This window comes from Mercurialis annua, linkage group LG8 (genome assembly GCF_937616625.2).
Source record: "Mercurialis annua linkage group LG8, ddMerAnnu1.2, whole genome shotgun sequence".
Lineage (NCBI taxonomy): Eukaryota > Viridiplantae > Streptophyta > Magnoliopsida > Malpighiales > Euphorbiaceae > Mercurialis > Mercurialis annua.
This window is the reverse complement of record NC_065577.1, coordinates 1,173,481-1,192,859: the sequence shown is the minus strand read 5'-3', so window position 1 is coordinate 1,192,859 and position 19,379 is coordinate 1,173,481. Positions and strand designations below refer to the sequence as shown.

The 19,379-nt window shown below is 34.2% G+C and overlaps 2 protein-coding genes across 5 annotated transcripts; one reads left to right on the top strand and one right to left on the bottom strand.

Annotated features, from left to right (window-relative positions):
- Nucleotides 1-930: 930 nt before the first annotated feature.
- On the bottom strand, nucleotides 931-1,962 carry LOC126660539 (uncharacterized). Its single transcript, XM_050354103.1, has one exon. The coding sequence runs from the start codon at nucleotides 1,960-1,962 to the stop codon at nucleotides 931-933; it is 1,032 nt and encodes a 343-aa protein (XP_050210060.1).
- Nucleotides 1,963-6,957: 4,995 nt separating this feature from the next.
- LOC126660756 (DExH-box ATP-dependent RNA helicase DExH12-like) lies at nucleotides 6,958-15,857 on the top strand. Of its 4 annotated transcripts, none has more exons than XR_007635437.2 (6): nucleotides 6,958-7,096; nucleotides 7,194-10,183; nucleotides 11,140-11,529; nucleotides 11,633-14,827; nucleotides 15,070-15,132; nucleotides 15,632-15,857. XR_007635437.2 is itself a non-coding variant. In XM_050354416.2 (5 exons), exons 2-4 carry the CDS (start codon nucleotides 7,205-7,207, stop codon nucleotides 14,822-14,824), a joined length of 6,561 nt encoding a protein of 2,186 aa, XP_050210373.1. In that variant the 5' UTR covers nucleotides 6,958-7,096; nucleotides 7,194-7,204; the 3' UTR covers nucleotides 14,825-14,827; nucleotides 15,070-15,370. The 4 variants fall into 4 exon arrangements, 1 of the variants encoding a protein (XP_050210373.1); XR_007635438.2 differs by having other exon boundaries at nucleotides 15,596-15,857; XR_007635436.2 differs by lacking the exon at nucleotides 15,632-15,857 and adding an exon at nucleotides 15,204-15,370.
- Nucleotides 15,858-19,379: the final 3,522 nt, after the last annotated feature.

Below are 19,379 nucleotides of genomic sequence, written 5' to 3'. Positions count from 1 at the left end.
CACGCAATTTAATAATTTGAGCAAGAAATCTTGCAAATGCAACATTGCGAGTTGATAATAAACAAACATGTGACCATCTGCTGGATGCGTCAATCAATACCATAAAATATCTGAATGGTCCACATGGTGGATGAATTGGCCCACATATATCACCTTGAATTCTTTCAAGAAATAAAGGTGATTCATTCTCAATTTTAGCCGGTGAAGGTCTCACAATTAATTTTCCAATAGAACAAGCTGTACATGACATATTACTTACTTGGGGAATTTTCTCACCTTTCAGTGGATGTCCTCGTGCACTGTCAATTATTCTCCGCATCATTATTGATCCTGGATGACCCAATCTTTCATGCCATAATTTTAGTATTGAAGCATCACAATACTTTTTCTTTTCAGCCATATGTGATTCGACCACATTTATATATGTATAATATAAACCAGAAGAAAATGTGGGTAATTTTTCAATTACATGCTTCTTACCTGAAACATTTGTTGTAATATGAAGATATTCCATATTATCATCATTTTTGTCTCAATATGGAATTTATTCAGACGAATATCTTTAAAACTCAACAAGTTTCTTTGAGACTTGGGGGAAAATAATGCTTCATTAATGGTAAGTACAGTTCCCCCTTGTAATAGAATAGTAGCTCTTCCGGAGCCTTCAATTAATTTTACCTTACCAGATATTGTACTGACATTTGTCTGACATCTTTTAAGATTTGAAAAATATTTTTGGTGTTTGAGTATAGTGTGGGTTGTCGCACTATCCACAAGACATATGTCTTCATTACTGAACTTGGACGAAACAACATGCTGAGAATTATCATATGCTTCTTAATTCAAACAAAGAAAAATTCATCATAAGAAATTATAGAATAACACAACAATACATAAGTAAATAATAAAAACATTACAATACATGCTGGATTAGTTTTCATTATTATTGTTCTCAAGAAAATCAGAAACATCTAAATGTGTCATGTCTATAGAGTCATTATGCATTAGACTATGGTCAAAATCATCATCAGCAACAAAATTTGTTTCTATATTCTTTCCATTTTCCTTGAGGGAAGCTTGGTAAAGCTCAACAAGATGTTTGGGCGTACGACAGGTACGCGACCAATGCCCAGTCATGCCACATCGATAACATTTACTATCGACATTTTTCACTTGATGTTTGTATTGTCCACTGTTTCTGTTTTCTTGTTTCTCCTCCTTCTTATCCCACTTCTGGTGGTGATTCTTATGCTTAAAGGAGTTATTATAACCGACATGGTTGTAATTATTTCCACCTCGACCATAACCATGACCACGACCACGGCCACGACCACGACCACGAGGAGATCTATATGCGCTCGCATTTACTTCAGGAAATGGAGCAGAACCAGTGGGTCGTGCCGCATGATTTTTCATTAACAACTCGTTATTCTGCTCAGCCACTAGAAGGCAAGAAATCAGCTCTGAATATTTCTTAAACCCTTTCTCACGATACTGCTGCTGGAGTACCACATTAGATGCATGAAAAGTGGAGAATGTTTTTTCTAATAAATCTTCATCAGTAATTGTTTCTCCACACAATTTTAGCTTTGAGCTAATTCGGAATATTGCAGAATTGTATTCACTAACACTTTTAAAATCCTGCAATCTTAAATGCATCCAGTCATAACGAGCTTTTGGAAGAATTACAGTCTTCTGATGGTCGAAGCGTTCTTTTAAACTATTCCAGAGAACAAGTGGATTATCTTCACTGAGATATTCATTTTTTAATCCTTCATCAAGATGATGGCGAAGGAAGATCATTGCTTTTGCACGATCTTGAGTAGAGGCATTATTTCCCTCTTTAATAGTGTCCTCATGACCAGAGGCTTGCAGATGTATTTTAGCATCTAGTATCCATGACAGATAATTTTTTCCAGATACATCAAGTGCCGTAAATTCAAGCTTTGTAAGGTTTGACATGATTAAACTATCACATGAAAAATAAATATAATTAGAACTAATATTTATTTATGCGATAAAAACATAGAAATAATAATCATTTATTTTCAAGAGTAAACAAACAAGTACAACCATCATATTTTTGGCTTATAAATATGCATAATCAACAATTATTGCAGCAACTAGTAAAGGTAGAACAATAAATACAAAAATACCTAAATATAAATAAAATTCTTTCCACGGAAGATTAAATATACCAATGAGTATTAAATTAAGTAACATAATAATAATAATCCAAAATAGTTTCATTTTTGAATTTTTGAAGATTAAGAGATGAAAAATTGTGTAGTGAAAATAAATAGTAAAGTGAGTATATATAGAGAAAAATATAGCCGTTTTATTACCGTTATATAGCCGTTTGTTACCGTTATGTAGCCGTTAGGTTATTTTATATTTTTTTGAATAAATTATTTAGATGAGGACAACAATGGATTAAATTTAATTATGGTATAAAAATATTTATATTTATACTAATAGTGTCAACTAAATAAAATCGTTTATAGCAAGGGGATTACCACTCAAGCATCAACGATTAAAATTAAATTATCAAAAGATTATTTATAGGAGGCTTAGCCTTCCATATAAAAATTAATAACATAGATATAAACATAATAAATTAAATATTAAGTAAATAAAATTTATAGGAGGTATAACCTTCCATTAATTAAATAATTAGACAAGTATTAAAGTTAGAGATTTACCTTTAGAATACTTTACCGAATTTTCTTGGATTAGAGAATCGTAAACTAATAGAGCGATCGTGCTGATAACGTGTTATAAATTTAATGATAATATAAATAATGTTTATAGACTAAACTAATTAATAATTAGTGATCACAATAATGCAACAAGAGAGCAAATATTTGGGAGGAATTTTACTTCTTTGATGAGTATTTTCAATTGTAAAATTTACATGGATGGAAACCTATTTATAGGCAATTTCACCCACCATGTAATTAATGCATTTACATGCATGTCAAAAATGGAGGGTTGAAATTTTTTCACCTAATTGGATAGGTAATTTTGTCATACACCATATTCACATTATATTCATAACAATATTCTATATTTATCTTTTTATTAACTCTTTCTCTCTCTACACTTTCTGTATATATGTTCATCGGTCGGTTTCGTAATAAAAATATAAAAATACTATGTTTTTTTTCTAATAAAAACCAAATTGAAAATCGGTATAATTTTTGATTCAACCGAAACACAAGAATAATTTGTTTTACAAAAATAAACAATTATAAATTTAGAAATTAAATCTATGCTCAACTTATAGTATATCATACATTTTCATCACTTGAATACATATTAACAATAAAGTTGTTCTTAAACAAATTAAATTATATAGATGTAGTTTGATATTTTGGGTTTTTAAAATTAAAAACCTAATGAAACAATTTTTTTAAAAATATTTACAATAATTAAATCAAAGCGGCTACCTTCGATTTGGTTTGGTTTGATTTTGTCCCGGTCGGATTTTTACACATGCATATATTGACATTCTATTCAACCTTTTAGCTCTCTCTCTAGACTTTAAGCATTATATATATACACACAAACTATTGACATTCTTTTATTTCATATTCATATCTCAAACAAACACCAAACCCTAAATCAAACAACACAACAACCTTATAGAATACTTAAAGATCGATATTTTTGATAATGAGGTCTCATAACAAATCTCGTGTGATTGCTTTGAATATGCTCATTATTTACATATTCATTTTATTGTCTTATTACTCCATCCAAGTTCAAGCCATTAGGGTTCTTAAATTTGGTCATTCTTCATCGTTATCGTCATCGTCGCCGTTGAAGAAGTTCTTCACTATTCAAGCTTACTCCGGACCAAGCCATCGAGGACGTGGTCATTAATTATTCTTTTTTGAGAAATATTGAAAAAAATTATACATATCAGAGATCTTGGGTTCGGGGCGTAATTCCGGACGTCGATCAGTACATGTGTGCCGAAAACATTTATACGTAGAAAAATGGTAGGATCTAATTATTTTCTTATTTATTTTTTCACTTGGTGAGAGAGTTTTGTATTACAGAATACTAGTGTAAGTGTTAGAGTATTTCTGATCATTTTTCAATGATAAATATTTTTAACTTAATTTTTTGCTTATTTAGTTATGTACTTTTTGTTTTACAGATGTTTGACGAAGATGATAATGACTCATTTATATTGCGTATAAAATATTCCCTGTTAAGATTTAAGGTTAACTGCAAAATAAATCATAAATTTTAGCGTGTTTTATAATTCCAACATGAACTTTAAATATTGACAATATTAAACATCGATCCCTATGTTACATCCCCATCGAGTGCTAACAATAGTGGATGAGAAGGAATGCTAACGTCTAACGGCTCCGAAGAAAGAAACTGGAGTTTATGCTTTTCCATAGCCAACAAGTACAAATCGTCATATTTTTGTGCAATTTAGAACACCAATTACAACTAAAACTGTAGGTATTTTATTTTTTTTGTTAGAATTATAAAATATATAAAAAAATTATTTTTTGTCCCATCAAACTAGTAAAGTTTTAAAATTGAAATTAGAATTCTAAAAAATAAAAAAAAAAATTGAAAAAAATTTGGTCCGAAAAGCGGGTACTTTCCAAGAAGCCCTAACCTTTTTAAGCTACCTACTAATTTTGTTTTCTTGCAAAATTCGGAACATTTAATCGAAGGTGAACATTTTTCTCGTTAATAATTATATATTATGATGCAAATAACTCCAATTAGAAGGAACCTAAATTACACAGAAGCCAAACACAGCCTGAATTAGTGTAGATTGTCGGGGCAAGGTTTCAGAAATGTACATAAATTAGAGGATTATGGTCATATTTTTTTTCTATGTACCCTAAAGCCAAGCCTAAGCCTAAGCCATTATAAAACATAAATTACCTTAACTTTGGTACTATGTATAAACCACATACATATTGCCTCAATTTGAGTAGAATGTCGGGGGGCAATTTTTATTGGGGGTGGAAGTTCACTAATCAACAATCATATCAAGACGGGTTGAATCGTAAGATCCGAACTAATTTCGATTCGAGTCGGCCAAAACTCTCCCTACTCTACGGCTTTATGATGCACGGAAATCTTGAGGAAGTCGTATTTTTTTCATTTTGGAAACTTTAAGCTGGTTGGTTAAACCGAATTATCTGATTTATCCGATTTATATTGGTTAAGTTAAAGATTTCACATAATTTGGCTAGTTTGTTAAATACATTATTTTAAGTTAATTATGTTTAACAGTTTTAAAAGTAGTTAACATTAATCGAATTAACAATATGTTTTCTTATATTTTAGTATGAATTGAACCAAATTAATCGATTTGATCAGCTCAATTTTATATTATTAAATTAACCGACTAGTACCTTTAAAAATAAAATAGTACCTTTAATTCAATCTCAATTAAATTGATCAAATTTTAACTTAACCGACTAGTATTCGAATATTTGCCCGACCTACTACTACTACTAGTCCAATATTTTATCATTTCCTTTCTGAATATTACAGGTTTACAACAACACATTAACTTAAAAATGAGATTAATCTGACACTCATTCTCTTTTTGATATTCAATTAACCATGAATTCATGACAAATGCAATTCAACTTATCACTATACATGCTCATGGGCCTGGGTATCCACCCGGCCCGTTTCTTTAGAGCCGGACTTGAACACGAATTGTTTGCTCCCATCTCAAGCCCGAATTCGAAAAGCTGCTATTTTATGGATGTCCTAAAACTTTTATTTTTTTATAATTTTGTATATAAATTTGAAAAAATTCGGTTCGGCGCACAAAAATAGAGTGTTAGAGCCGGATTTGTATAGCAAAAACGAAACTTGGCCGGACTTGAACTTACATAAAAAAAAGAGCCTAGTATGTCTATTCTGAACCCGGCGCATGAACTGCTCTACTTTTCACCTAATTCATATTTCATTATTATTTTAAAAATATGTAAAGAATTTCTAAATCTTAAACATAATAAAAAAAAAATTATTTTATACTTATATTTTATATTTGTGGAATTCAATTGTTTAAACGAAAGAATCCAAAAATAAGTCCTATAACAATATGTTTAAAGCTCAGCGTTATTTAGCGTGGGCTACAGTTTAGAACTAGGCCCATTAAACTACGTACTAATCTGATCCATAGAATTAAGAGAAAAGTTGAAAAATAATTGATTTTGTTAAAATAATCTCAAAAATACTTATATTCGTTTTTATTTGCGGACAACACTTACAAAAGAAAATAAATTGCACCTAGCATTTGATTTAATAAAAACATTAAACCAAACACTTAAAATCTTATTTCTCTAAACCCTAAACCCTAAATCATACTAAACCCTAAACCCTAAATCATGCTAAAGCCTAAACCCTAAACCCTAAACTCCAAATTTTAAACCCTAAAACACACTAAACCCTAAACTCTAAATTTTAAATATTAAACCCTACACCTTAAATCATGCTAAATCCTAAATCCTGAATCATGCTAAACCCTATATTCTAAATTTTAAACCCTAAATCATAAATCATGCTAAACCCTAATTCTAAAATCATAAACCCTAAACCCCTAAAATCCTAAAATCTAAATTCTAAATCTTAAAAAAATGGAGTTAAATATTGGATGAATAAAAAAATAAAGTTAAATGTTGGACGAAATAAAAAAGTTGGGTTAAGTGTTGGATGAAATAAAAAGGTGAAATCAAGTGCTGGATGAAATAAAAAGGTGTAATCAAGTGTTAGATGAAATAACAAGGTAGGATCAAGTTTGCAATTATTTTTGATAATCAAATTTCCTCTAAAATTAAGGGCCATTTCAATTTAGCCTCTGGACCATCGTCATTTTAAAAAGAACCGCCATTTATAAAACGATACCGTATCTCCCCAAAAATTATCTGTACGTATAAAACACCGCCTTATAACCAATACTACTGTACTAAGGCTCCCTCTGCCTCCTATTTCGTTTCACACGAAAAAAAAATAAATTAAAATCACCAAATCGAAAAAAATTATCAAAATCAATAATCCCGAAGATAAATTCAATCGGTCGCACATCAAATTAGTTTCGGTAAGATTCAATTTCGCATTTGAATTTTTAAATTTAATTTTTGATGCTTAAATCCCTAGATTTCACTGAGTTCTAAGTGTTTGTTTTTTCATTTTAGGGTTTTTGTCAATGGCGCACTTAGGCGGTGGTGCAGAGGCACACGCTAGATTCAAACAGTATGAATATAGAGCAAATTCTAGTTTAGTTTTAACTACTGATTCCCGGCCACGTGACACTCACGAGCCCACCGGTGAGCCGGAGTCTCTTTGGGGAAAAATTGATCCGAAAAGCTTCGGCGACCGTGCTTTTATTGGGAAGCCTCCTGAATTAGAGGAGAAGAAGCAGAAATCTAAGAGGAAGAAGGAGAGGGACCCGAATGCTGAGCCTGTACCGAAGCGGAAACGTCGTCGGCTTAGGGAGGAGAGTGTGCTGAGTTCGAGTGAGGAGGGGGTTTATCAGCCTAAGACGAAGGAGACTAGAGCAGCTTATGAGGCGATGTTGAGTGTTATTCAGCAGCAGTTGGGTGGGCAGCCGTTGAATATTGTGAGTGCTGCGGCGGATGAGATATTGGCGGTTTTGAAGAATGAGAGTGTGAAGAGTACTGATAAGAGGAAGGAGATTGAGAAGCTGTTGAATCCGGTTCCGAATGATGTTTTTGATCAGCTTGCGAAGATTGGTATGCTTATTACGGATTTTCAGGATGTGAGCGCGAATGGTGATGTTGGTGGGAGTGGTGTTAGTAATGGCGATGGTGATGACGGGCTTGATGATGATGTGGGTGTGGCTGTTGAGTTTGAGGAAGATAATGAGGATGAAGAGGATGAGAGTGATTTGGATCTTGTGCCGGATGAGGAAGATGAGGAGGATGAGGATTTGGCTGAGCCTAATGGCTCGGGTGCTGGCGGTATGCAAATGGGTGGTGGTGTTGATGATGAAGATATGCAAGAGGCTGATGAAGGGTTTAGCCTTAATGTGCAAGATATTGATGCTTATTGGCTTCAGAGGAAGATATCCCAAGGTTTTGGTGGGAAGATGGATGCAGAACAGTGTCAGAAACTTGCAGAGGAAGTTCTTAAAACACTTAGCGAGGGAGGAGAGGATGTTGAAGTTGAAACCAAAATAGTCCATTATCTCACGTTTGAACTGTTTACACTTGTAAGGATTATTATGCGTAACAAGCTGAAGATTATTTGGTGTACTCGTTTGGCGAGGGCTAAAGACGAGGAAGAGAGAAAGCAGATTGAGGAAGAATTGATGAGTTCAGGTCCAGAGTCGGTGGCGATTTTGGAGCAGTTACATGCTACAAGGGCAACTGCAAAAGAGAGGCAAAGGAACTTGGAGAAGAGTATAAGAGAAGAGGCCCGCCGGCTTAAGGATGAGAGCGGTGGAGACTATAGTAGGGATAGGAGGGGGATTGTGGATAGAGATTCAGAAAGTGGTTGGGTGAAGGGTCAAGCTCAGTTGCTCGATCTAGAAAGCATCGCTTTTGATCAGGGTGGTCTTTTGATGGCCAACAAGAAGTGTGATCTTCCAGTTGGTTCCTACAGGCATACAAGCAAGGGCTACGAAGAAGTTCACGTGCCAGCCTTGAAGCCTAAACCAATAGCACCGGATGAGAAGCTTGTGAAGATAGCGGACATGCCGTCTTGGGCACATCCTGCTTTTAAAGGGATGCAGCAGTTGAATAGAGTACAAAGTAGAGTTTATGACACTGCCCTTTTTCAGGCAGACAATCTTCTTCTGTGTGCCCCCACTGGAGCAGGGAAAACTAATGTTGCAGTACTTACCATACTTCAGCAGATCAGATTGAACATGAACAAAGATGGTACATTCAACCATAGCGACTATAAGATAGTCTATGTGGCACCTATGAAAGCTCTTGTTGCTGAAGTTGTTGGTAATTTGTCCAATCGTCTGCAGGAGTACGGTGTCAAGGTTAGGGAGCTGAGTGGAGACCAGTCATTGACGAGGCAACAAATTGAAGAAACTCAAATAATTGTGACTACCCCTGAGAAGTGGGATATTATTACCAGAAAGTCTGGGGATCGCACTTACACGCAGCTTGTGAAATTACTCATCATCGACGAGATTCACCTTCTCCATGATAATAGAGGACCTGTGCTTGAGAGTATTGTTGCTAGGACTGTCAGACAAATTGAAACTACAAAAGAACATATTCGTCTAGTTGGATTATCCGCTACTCTCCCTAATTATGAAGATGTAGCCTTGTTTCTAAGGGTTGACCTCAAAAAAGGACTTTTTCATTTTGACAATAGTTACAGACCCGTCCCTCTATCTCAACAGTATATAGGAATCACAGTGAAGAAACCACTGCAGAGGTTTCAGTTGATGAATGATATCTGTTATGAAAAGGTAATGGAAGTTGCTGGAAAGCATCAAATTCTTATTTTTGTCCACTCAAGGAAGGAAACGGCAAAGACAGCTAAAGCGATTCGGGATTCCGCTCTTAATAATGATACTCTTGGAAGATTCTTGAAAGAAGACAGTGCAAGCCGTGAGATTCTTCAAAGTCATACAGATATGGTAAAGAGCAACGATCTTAAAGATCTTCTGCCCTATGGTTTTGCAATTCATCATGCTGGTATGACAAGAGCTGACCGTCAACTTGTTGAGGATCTTTTTGCAGATGGACATGTGCAAGTTTTGGTTTCTACTGCAACTCTTGCTTGGGGTGTTAACTTGCCTGCTCATACTGTGATTATTAAAGGGACTCAGATTTATAATCCAGATAAAGGAGCATGGACTGAATTAAGTCCTTTGGATGTCATGCAGATGTTAGGTCGTGCTGGGAGACCTCAATATGATTCTTACGGAGAAGGAATTATCATCACTGGTCATAGTGAACTTCAGTACTATCTGTCTTTGATGAATCAGCAACTTCCTATTGAAAGCCAGTTTATATCCAAACTGGCCGATCAGTTGAATGCAGAAGTTGTTCTTGGGACCGTCCAGAATGCTAGAGAAGCTTGCAATTGGCTAGGTTATACGTACCTGTATGTTCGTATGCTGCGAAATCCAACGCTTTATGGCTTAGCACCAGATGTTCTCACAAGGGATATTACTTTAGAGGAGCGGAGGGCTGATTTGGTAAGCATTGACCTTTAAATGGCTTTACTTTATTTCATGTTTTTTTTTTGCTATTATTAAGCTCTCCTGATGCGTGCTACTTTTCACTGTGTCGTTCATTTATTCTTCCTAGGATGTTAGGAGATTGGATAAGAAAGAGCTTAATTTTTCTATTTATCTCATAGTTGGGTTTCATACTTTCATTGCACAAGTAGATAACTTCTTCAATCATATTTTTGAAGGTAATTTATATTTTTAGATCTTCTAGTATGTAGTTCATCTACCGTGGTTTGTGAAATTTGTTAATTGGTTATTTGTCTTTTACACACATCACATGCATCAGACGTGCATCATTACTTCTTGAGGAGTGAAAGATATGAAAATCTTGTCTTAATTCTTGCACTGTGCAAGATATTGTTTTAGACACGATGAATGTTTGAGGAGTTTCATATATGAGTTAAAATTATCATCTGAAAATTAGAAGGTCTCATATATGCATTCAAAGATTGGGTTAGGGCATGCAGATTCTGTTTTTTTAATTTTTCTTTTGAAGTATATGTTTGAATGCTTTTGGGTGTTGATATTTTAATAGCTTTAATATATGTATTTTGCTGTTCTGATCAATTTTATTTTTGCCGCTAAGTTTTTCAAGTTCAGTTTCATGATCATCTTTCACAATCACACATGACATGTGGGGTACTTTTATGCTCTTAGTTGCCTTAAGTTGATTATTTGCTGGAGTGTTTGAGCAGTGAGAAATACAGTTGGTGTTGCCAAGTTTTTCTTGCACCTATCCAGTCTTGTACTTTGGCTATTATTGCAATTATTTGCTCCTCATGATGTTCTGAAAGCATTTTCTTATTTATGGTACTGTTTTTTTAATTCTGTTTCTTCAGTTTCAGTTTCTTCTTGTAGCTGCCATGTCTTGTGTCCGTTTTTGTACATTAGACTATCTAATTTTCTAATCTTTTTCACAGATTCATTCTGCTGCAACTATATTGGACAAAAACAATCTGGTTAAGTATGACAGGAAGAGTGGATATTTCCAGGTCACTGACTTGGGTCGCATTGCTAGCTACTATTATATAACTCACGGCACAATCTCTACATACAATGAGCATCTGAAGCCAACAATGGGGGATATAGAGCTATGTCGTCTGTTTTCACTCAGTGAAGAATTTAAGTATGTCACTGTGAGACAAGACGAGAAAATGGAGCTGGCTAAGCTTTTGGATCGCGTTCCAATTCCAATCAAGGAAAGCCTGGAGGAGCCCAGTGCAAAGATTAACGTTCTGCTTCAGGCATATATCTCGCAGCTTAAGCTTGACGGTCTTTCCCTCACATCAGACATGGTGTTCATAACTCAGGTTTATTATCAATTTAATTTTTTATTTTAAATTCCCGTTGTTATTTCATTGAAGTCCTTAGCTTGTTATTTTTATTCATGTTTTTTAATAATTTCTTTGTCAGAGTGCCGGCCGTCTTGTACGAGCCCTTTTTGAGATTATCGTGAAAAGAGGATGGGCACAATTAGCTGAAAAAGCTCTCAACCTGTGTAAAATGGTCAACAAGAGGATGTGGAGCGTCCAGACGCCCCTGCGCCAATTCAATGGGATCCCAAATGAAATTCTTATGAAGTTGGAGAAAAAAGATTTGGCTTGGGAAAGGTATTATGATCTTTCCTCACAGGAGATTGGTGAACTCATTCGTTTCCCAAAGATGGGTAGAACATTGCACAAGTTCATCCATCAATTCCCAAAGCTGAACCTGGCTGCACACGTTCAGCCAATTACTCGTTCTGTGTTGAGGGTTGAACTTGCTATAACTCCAGACTTCCAATGGGAGGATAAGGTTCATGGCTATGTGGAGCCATTTTGGGTTATTGTGGAGGACAATGATGGTGAGTATATTCTCCATCATGAGTATTTTATGTTGAAGAAGCAGTACATCGATGAGGATCACACATTGAACTTTACTGTGCCAATCTATGAGCCATTGCCGCCTCAGTATTTTATCCGTGTTGTATCAGATAAATGGCTTGGGTCACAAACTGTTTTACCCGTATCTTTTAGGCATCTCATTTTGCCAGAGAAGTATCCTCCTCCCACTGAGTTACTGGACTTGCAACCTTTACCTGTTACTGCACTGAGGAATCCATCATATGAAGCTCTTTATCAAGATTTCAAGCATTTTAATCCTGTTCAAACTCAGGTTTTTACTGTTCTCTATAACACAGATGACAATGTCTTAGTTGCAGCACCAACAGGCAGTGGGAAAACCATTTGTGCAGAGTTCGCTATATTAAGGAATCATCAAAAGGGACCTGATAGTGTCATGCGAGCTGTGTATATTGCACCTCTTGAAGCAATTGCTAAGGAACGGTTTCGTGATTGGGAGCGAAAATTTGGTCGAGGTTTTGGCATGCGAGTTGTTGAATTAACTGGGGAAACAGCAGCAGACTTGAAACTGCTTGAAAAGGGTCAAATAATCATCAGTACTCCAGAAAAATGGGATGCTTTGTCTCGTCGCTGGAAACAGCGGAAGTATGTGCAGCAGGTTAGTTTATTTATCGTTGACGAGCTCCACTTGATTGGGGGTCAAGGTGGTCCTATATTAGAAGTAGTTGTTTCCAGGATGAGGTATATTGCTAGTCAGATTGAGAACAAGATTCGTATTGTGGCATTGTCTTCTTCGCTTGCAAATGCAAAGGATCTTGGGGAGTGGATAGGAGCCACCTCGCACGGACTTTTTAATTTCCCTCCTGGCGTACGCCCTGTCCCTTTGGAGATACATATCCAGGGAGTAGATATCGCCAATTTTGAAGCAAGGATGCAGGCCATGACAAAACCTACTTACACCGCAATTGTCCAACATGCCAAAAATGGAAAGCCCGCTATTATTTTTGTTCCTACAAGAAAACATGTGCGACTCACCGCAGTGGATCTGATGACGTATTCTAGTACAGAGGGTGGAGAGAAGCCTTCTTTCCTGATGCGGTCAACAGAAGAACTGGAGCCTTTTGTCGAGAAGGTTGGGGATGAAATGTTGAGAACCACCTTACGACAAGGGGTTGGCTATCTGCATGAAGGCTTGAGCAGTTTAGATCAAGAGGTTGTGTCGCAGCTTTTTGAAGCTGGGTGGATTCAGGTTTGTGTTATGAGCAGTTCAATGTGTTGGGGGGTACCATTGGCAGCACATTTGGTGGTTGTGATGGGAACTCAGTATTATGACGGGCGTGAAAACATGCACACAGATTACCCTGTTACAGATCTGTTGCAGATGATGGGCCATGCTAGTCGCCCTCTGCTTGATAATTCTGGAAAATGTGTCATCCTGTGTCATGCGCCCCGGAAAGAGTATTACAAGAAGTTCCTATACGAGGCATTTCCTGTTGAAAGTCATTTGCACCACTTCCTTCATGACAATTTTAATGCTGAAGTGGTTGCTGGAGTTATTGAAAACAAGCAGGATGCGGTGGATTATCTTACATGGACTTTCATGTACAGACGGCTCACACAAAATCCAAACTACTACAATCTTCAGGGAGTTAGTCATAGGCATCTTTCTGATCACCTTTCAGAGCTTGTTGAAAACACTTTGAGTGGTCTGGAAGCAAGCAAATGTGTTGCAATTGAGGAGGATATGGACCTTTCTCCATTGAATCTCGGCATGATAGCATCTTATTACTACATCAGTTATACTACTATTGAGCGTTTTAGTTCTTCGCTGGCTTCTAAAACCAGAATGAAAGGTCTCTTGGAAATTCTTGCTTCCGCTTCTGAGTATGCACAACTTCCTATACGACCTGGAGAGGAAGAGGTACTCCGACGGCTTATCAATCATCAAAGATTCTCATTTGAAAACCCCAGATATAGTGATCCACATGTGAAGGCAAATGTAATGCTACAAGCCCATTTTTCAAGGCATGCTGTAGGTGGAAACCTAGCTTTAGACCAGCGAGAAGTGCTTCTTTCTGCTAGTAGATTGCTTCAGGCAATGGTTGATGTTATTTCAAGCAGTGGTTGGTTGAGCCTTGCACTTCTTGCAATGGAAGTTAGCCAAATGGTGACCCAGGGGATGTGGGAGCGTGATTCTATGCTTTTACAGCTTCCACACTTCACTAAGGAGTTAGCCAAGAAATGCCAGGAGAATCCCGGAAAGGCTATAGAGACGGTGTTTGATCTGGCAGAGATGGAGGATGATGACAGGCGTGAGCTTCTCCAGATGACAGACTCACAGTTATTAGATATCGCAAGGTTCTGCAACCGGTTTCCCAACATCGACATGTCATATGAGGTAGTTGATGGTGACGATGTGAGGGCAGGAGAAGATATCACTCTGCAAGTCGCTCTTGAACGGGATTTAGATGGGAGGACAGAAGTCGGACCTGTTGACGCTGCAAGGTATCCTAAAGCCAAGGAAGAGGGATGGTGGCTTGTTGTCGGTGACACCAAGAGCAACCAACTGCTTGCCATCAAGAGAGTCTCTCTGCAGAGGAAGGCAAAGGTGAAGCTTGAGTTTGCTGCCCCCTCTGAAGCCGGAAGGAAATCATATACGTTGTATTTTATGTGCGACTCTTATTTGGGCTGTGATCAGGAATATAACTTTAATGTTGATGTCAAAGAAGCAGGCGGCGCAGATGAGGATAATAGGAGAGACTAGAGAGTGAGTTACATTTTTCTTGATCTTGTCTTTTACCTTTATAATGACACTATTTTTGCATCTACAGTTACATTCTGTATGTTTGTTTAAAATGACGATTGTCAGTTAAATGGCATCGATGTCATGGATATGGTTGTCTTACTTGTTAGGTTTGTAAACTTTTTTGCTGCATCATGCTTACTGAAAGTGCAGACATGAAATCATATACGTCGTATTTTATGTCTTTCTTATTTGGGCTTGATCAGGAATTTAACTTTAATGTTGATGTCAAAGAAGCAGGCGGTCCGGACAATGGGAGAAATTAGAGAGTAAGTTTCCATTTTCTTGATCTTGTTTCTTTTATTATCTTCGTAATGACACTATATGTTGGCATTTACAGTTGCATTCTGTATGGTTTTCTGAAAATGATGATTGTGAGTTAAATGGCGTCCATGTCATGGATGTGGATTTGTTTATCTCGGTCTATGTTGCACGTAAACTTCTGCTATGTTTCAACGTTTCAGAAATGGAAATGCTTTCAAAACTGAGAACTTTATTTACTTTAAACTTATTCGTATAAAAAGATATGTTTTGTTTTGCTATTCTCCGTTTTGATGTTGTCCATTTCAGTCGTTTTGTTTCCGTGCAACATAAGTCTTGATTAGTTCAATCGGTGGTGTGGTTTTAAGTTTTAACATTCTATTTAGTCAAAAATCGAGCTAACTAGTATTTTGATTAACACCGTCTGAATGATAATTAATCATCGACTTTACATGGTTGAATGTTTTGAAGCAATTAACAATCTATAACTATTAAGATGATGATCAGAATCATAGCAGTTAGTTGGCTGTGAGAATGGAGGAGATCAAATTGGAAGAATAAGGAATTAACTCAATTATCTATTATGTTTTTTTGTTTCTGATGATTTTTTTTGAGAGGAAGTTTCTGATGATTTAAATTAGTAGTGTTGCATTCAATTTCAATTTGTTCAAAATGATTCTTCTGTGTAAACATCAATATTGTCTTTAAATATTATGGAGTAATTCTTGTATTAGTGGTATAGTTTTATTTTAATCTAGGTTTAATTTTTTCTTTTTATGGTAATAATGTTTTGAAACAGATAATCTAATTTGTCTTTTAGGATATCCATAAATAATCATTCATTTCTAATAGAGATGCTTATTTGTTAACATAAAGAAACTTTATAGTTAGTTAAAAATTATAAAATTATTGATATCTTTATTAAATAGGTGCTTAATATTCAACATTTCAAAGTATTTTTGTTGAATAGACAATTTAAAATTACTCTCTAGATACATGTAAATATGGTATATTTATAAAAATTATTATTTGGTTACTATTATTAATTCAATTAAGTATGTTCTGGATATTATCCTGCAGACAAACTTCAAAAATAAAATGACAAAAAAAAATTAAAAATAAAAATCAGCCTAAATTATAATTTAGGACATCTAAAATAGAAATTATGATAATATGATCAGCAAAATGTAATTAGAGCGTGCATAGGTTGCTTCAGTGGCCTAATCAAATTAACCCTACTTTTTTTTTTCATAATCGTAACGGTAAAAAAAATGAAATGTTACTTTGAATTGTATCTGAAGCAAACGATTTATCTAGTTTGGTTGGTCACTTTGGTTAACCGAGTAACTGAATATTATTAATATTAATTATTAAAAAATTAAAAACATCTTAAATTGAAAGAAAAAACATAATAAAAGTAGCATTGTGTATATATAATTCAGTTGATTTGGTGAATTCAAAATATTTATATAGAATACCAAATCGAGCTAATTAAGAAAATGTAAAATTGTTAACCATAATTGAAATAAATTAATTAAATATTAAATCAAATTAAAATTTTAGTTTGATTTAATCTGCTAATTATTTTAATTTGATTTGATCGGTTAATTTGGTTAATAACCGAATAGTGCACGTCCCCCTAAGGTTAAGGGGCATAACTTTGCTATGTTAGTTTGAAATTTGTCTTATAATATTTGGCGTGTAATACTTGTTTGTTCTTGTCATTTCTTTTCTTTTTCTTTTTCTATTGCAATTGTTTTATCTTGTTTGGACAATGGTCAAATGAACAAATACTACAAGTTACCCATTTGTTAAGTTGCCTTATGTTTTTTTATTTTAATTATGGACCATTTCTTTAACTTCTCATAGCTCATCATGCTTGGAAAATTAAAAGCTATATATTATGTTGACTTTCTAGACAACTAAAGAAATTTTATCTCAATGACTAATATCTTTAAGTAGGTCCAATAATCTAAAAAGGTTAAATGATTAAATCTATATCTATACTATATATAAAAGTACGGATGGGGGACATGTAAATTTACTGAATAATCCTTTTCAGTTTACTACCAAATAAAGATTTTATAGTCATTAACTAATTAGTTATTTAATTAATCACTATTATAATTAAAATCCTAATTAAAATAGTTAGCTAAATTATCTCCAATTTAATATGTAAAAAATAACTAAATTGTCTCTAAATTAGTAGGAATACCTATCTTTTAGTTTGATTGAACTCAAAATTAAAATACTGTATTTGGTCAATATAATATTATGTAAATTTCTATTTTATTATTTTTAAAAATATTATTAATAAAATTAAGTTAATTATTTAATTATGATTATTATAAAAACAAAAGAAGAATAAATTTAGTATGAAAAAAATTTAATAACCGAATATATTATATTTATTTTTATAAAAATTCTTAACTAATTTAATATTAATTATAAATAAAAAATTAATAAAAGTATAAAAAATTTACTAATATGTTCATTGACGAGTTACGTTACGAGTCACGTGCATAACACGTAATGCGAAACTAGTTTTTAAAATGTCTCGATAATAGCTAATAATGTATTATATTGTTCTAAAAATCTCAAGTCAAAAAGAAGTGTGTTACTGTTCATGTGTCGTTGTAAACTGCCATCTATTTGTCATAGTGCAGATAATAGTGCAAAAAGGCCAAACGTTTAGCGAAACTCTCTATTATGTCCAAGCGTTTAGTCTAAGTCTGCATTATGTCTAATCCTTAAAATATTTTTCATATATGAGAAATGTGTAGAAATTCACGTTGGCAACACATCAGCATCGACACACTCCTATTGGAATGGGACATTTTTGAAACGATATAATACGAATTTGCACATTATCGAGACATTTTAAAAGTTTAGATAGAACAGATTCAAATGACAAATGTTTAGCTTTTCTTGGTCATTAGACCTTTTAGATATTATAAGATTTCATATTACCACGCATCTCAAATTGATAGGTCATCTTACTATATTCGACATTTCAAATTACAACATCCAGTGAATAACTCAACCTTTTTTATTTTATGAGAATCTCTTGAAGAGATCAAGTTCGATCGAAACCAATTTGAACTGCTCACATCAATAGCAGAAACGAACCATATAGATAGCCCTGGATGTGCCACGATTTTTAAGATTTTCTGAGAGAGCTTTGTAGTTTTCGGTTCAATCGGAATTAGTTGTGTGATAGTGGCTTTGGACATCAGACGATATCTATACAAAAAAAAAACATTTAAATCAAAGACAATTTTTTATTTGATTATCTAATTCATTTGTTGTTCAAATTACACATTAGAAGTATTGATATCTTAGTGACAAATATTCCCGATTCTGCATTTAAAAAATCCTCTAATTTGTTTGAATTAATTAGGCTTTATCTGGCCTGACTTGTAAGGCTTTTACACGTGTAAGTCTTCAATTCCTCCTCATTGATTATTTCGTAGGACCTTCTCATTTTCTACTCTCTAAAGTCTCAACCTAATTGTGGAGCTCTTTAAGTTAAGGCTTAATTACTTAAAAATCATCCACTTTGAACTTTTTTTTCGTTTATACCCTGATCTTGAAAAAAATTCATTTATACCATGACGTATGTGTTTATGTTTCACCTCTACCCCGAGGCACTAAATTAACCTCTTTTTATTTAAAAAAAAGTTTTAAATAATCCTTACTTTTGAACATTTTTAACAATAAAGTATTTTTTTGTATTTTTTTAATAAAAAAAAGTATAGAATAATTCTTATATTTAGTTGTTTTCAATAAATCATCTTTTTTTTTTTGAAATTTGGGGTAGAGATGAGACATAAACACATATATCATGGTATAATTGAATTTTTTTCTATGTCAGAGTATAAACGAAAAAAAAATCAAGGTGAGTGGTTTTTAAGTAATTAAGCCTTAAGTTAAAGAATAGATTTGAAAAGTATAACATATAGATTACATCATAATTAGAGTGCCATTTAAATTGTAATAATATTTTCTAAACGATTTAATTTGATTCTCCACAAACGTAAATTTTTTGAGGTAGTTAATATTTAAATTACGTTTAATCGAGTTCTAAAATTAGAGTTAATAGTGATATACCTGGAGATTCATTTCAAGCTAAATTATAATTCTCATGAATATAATATTGACATTATTTAATCGTAACTACACATTATAGGGTAGCCGAGCGGTAAGGACCCTCGTCTTGTACCGTAAGGTCAAGTGTTTGAACATGTCTTCTTTA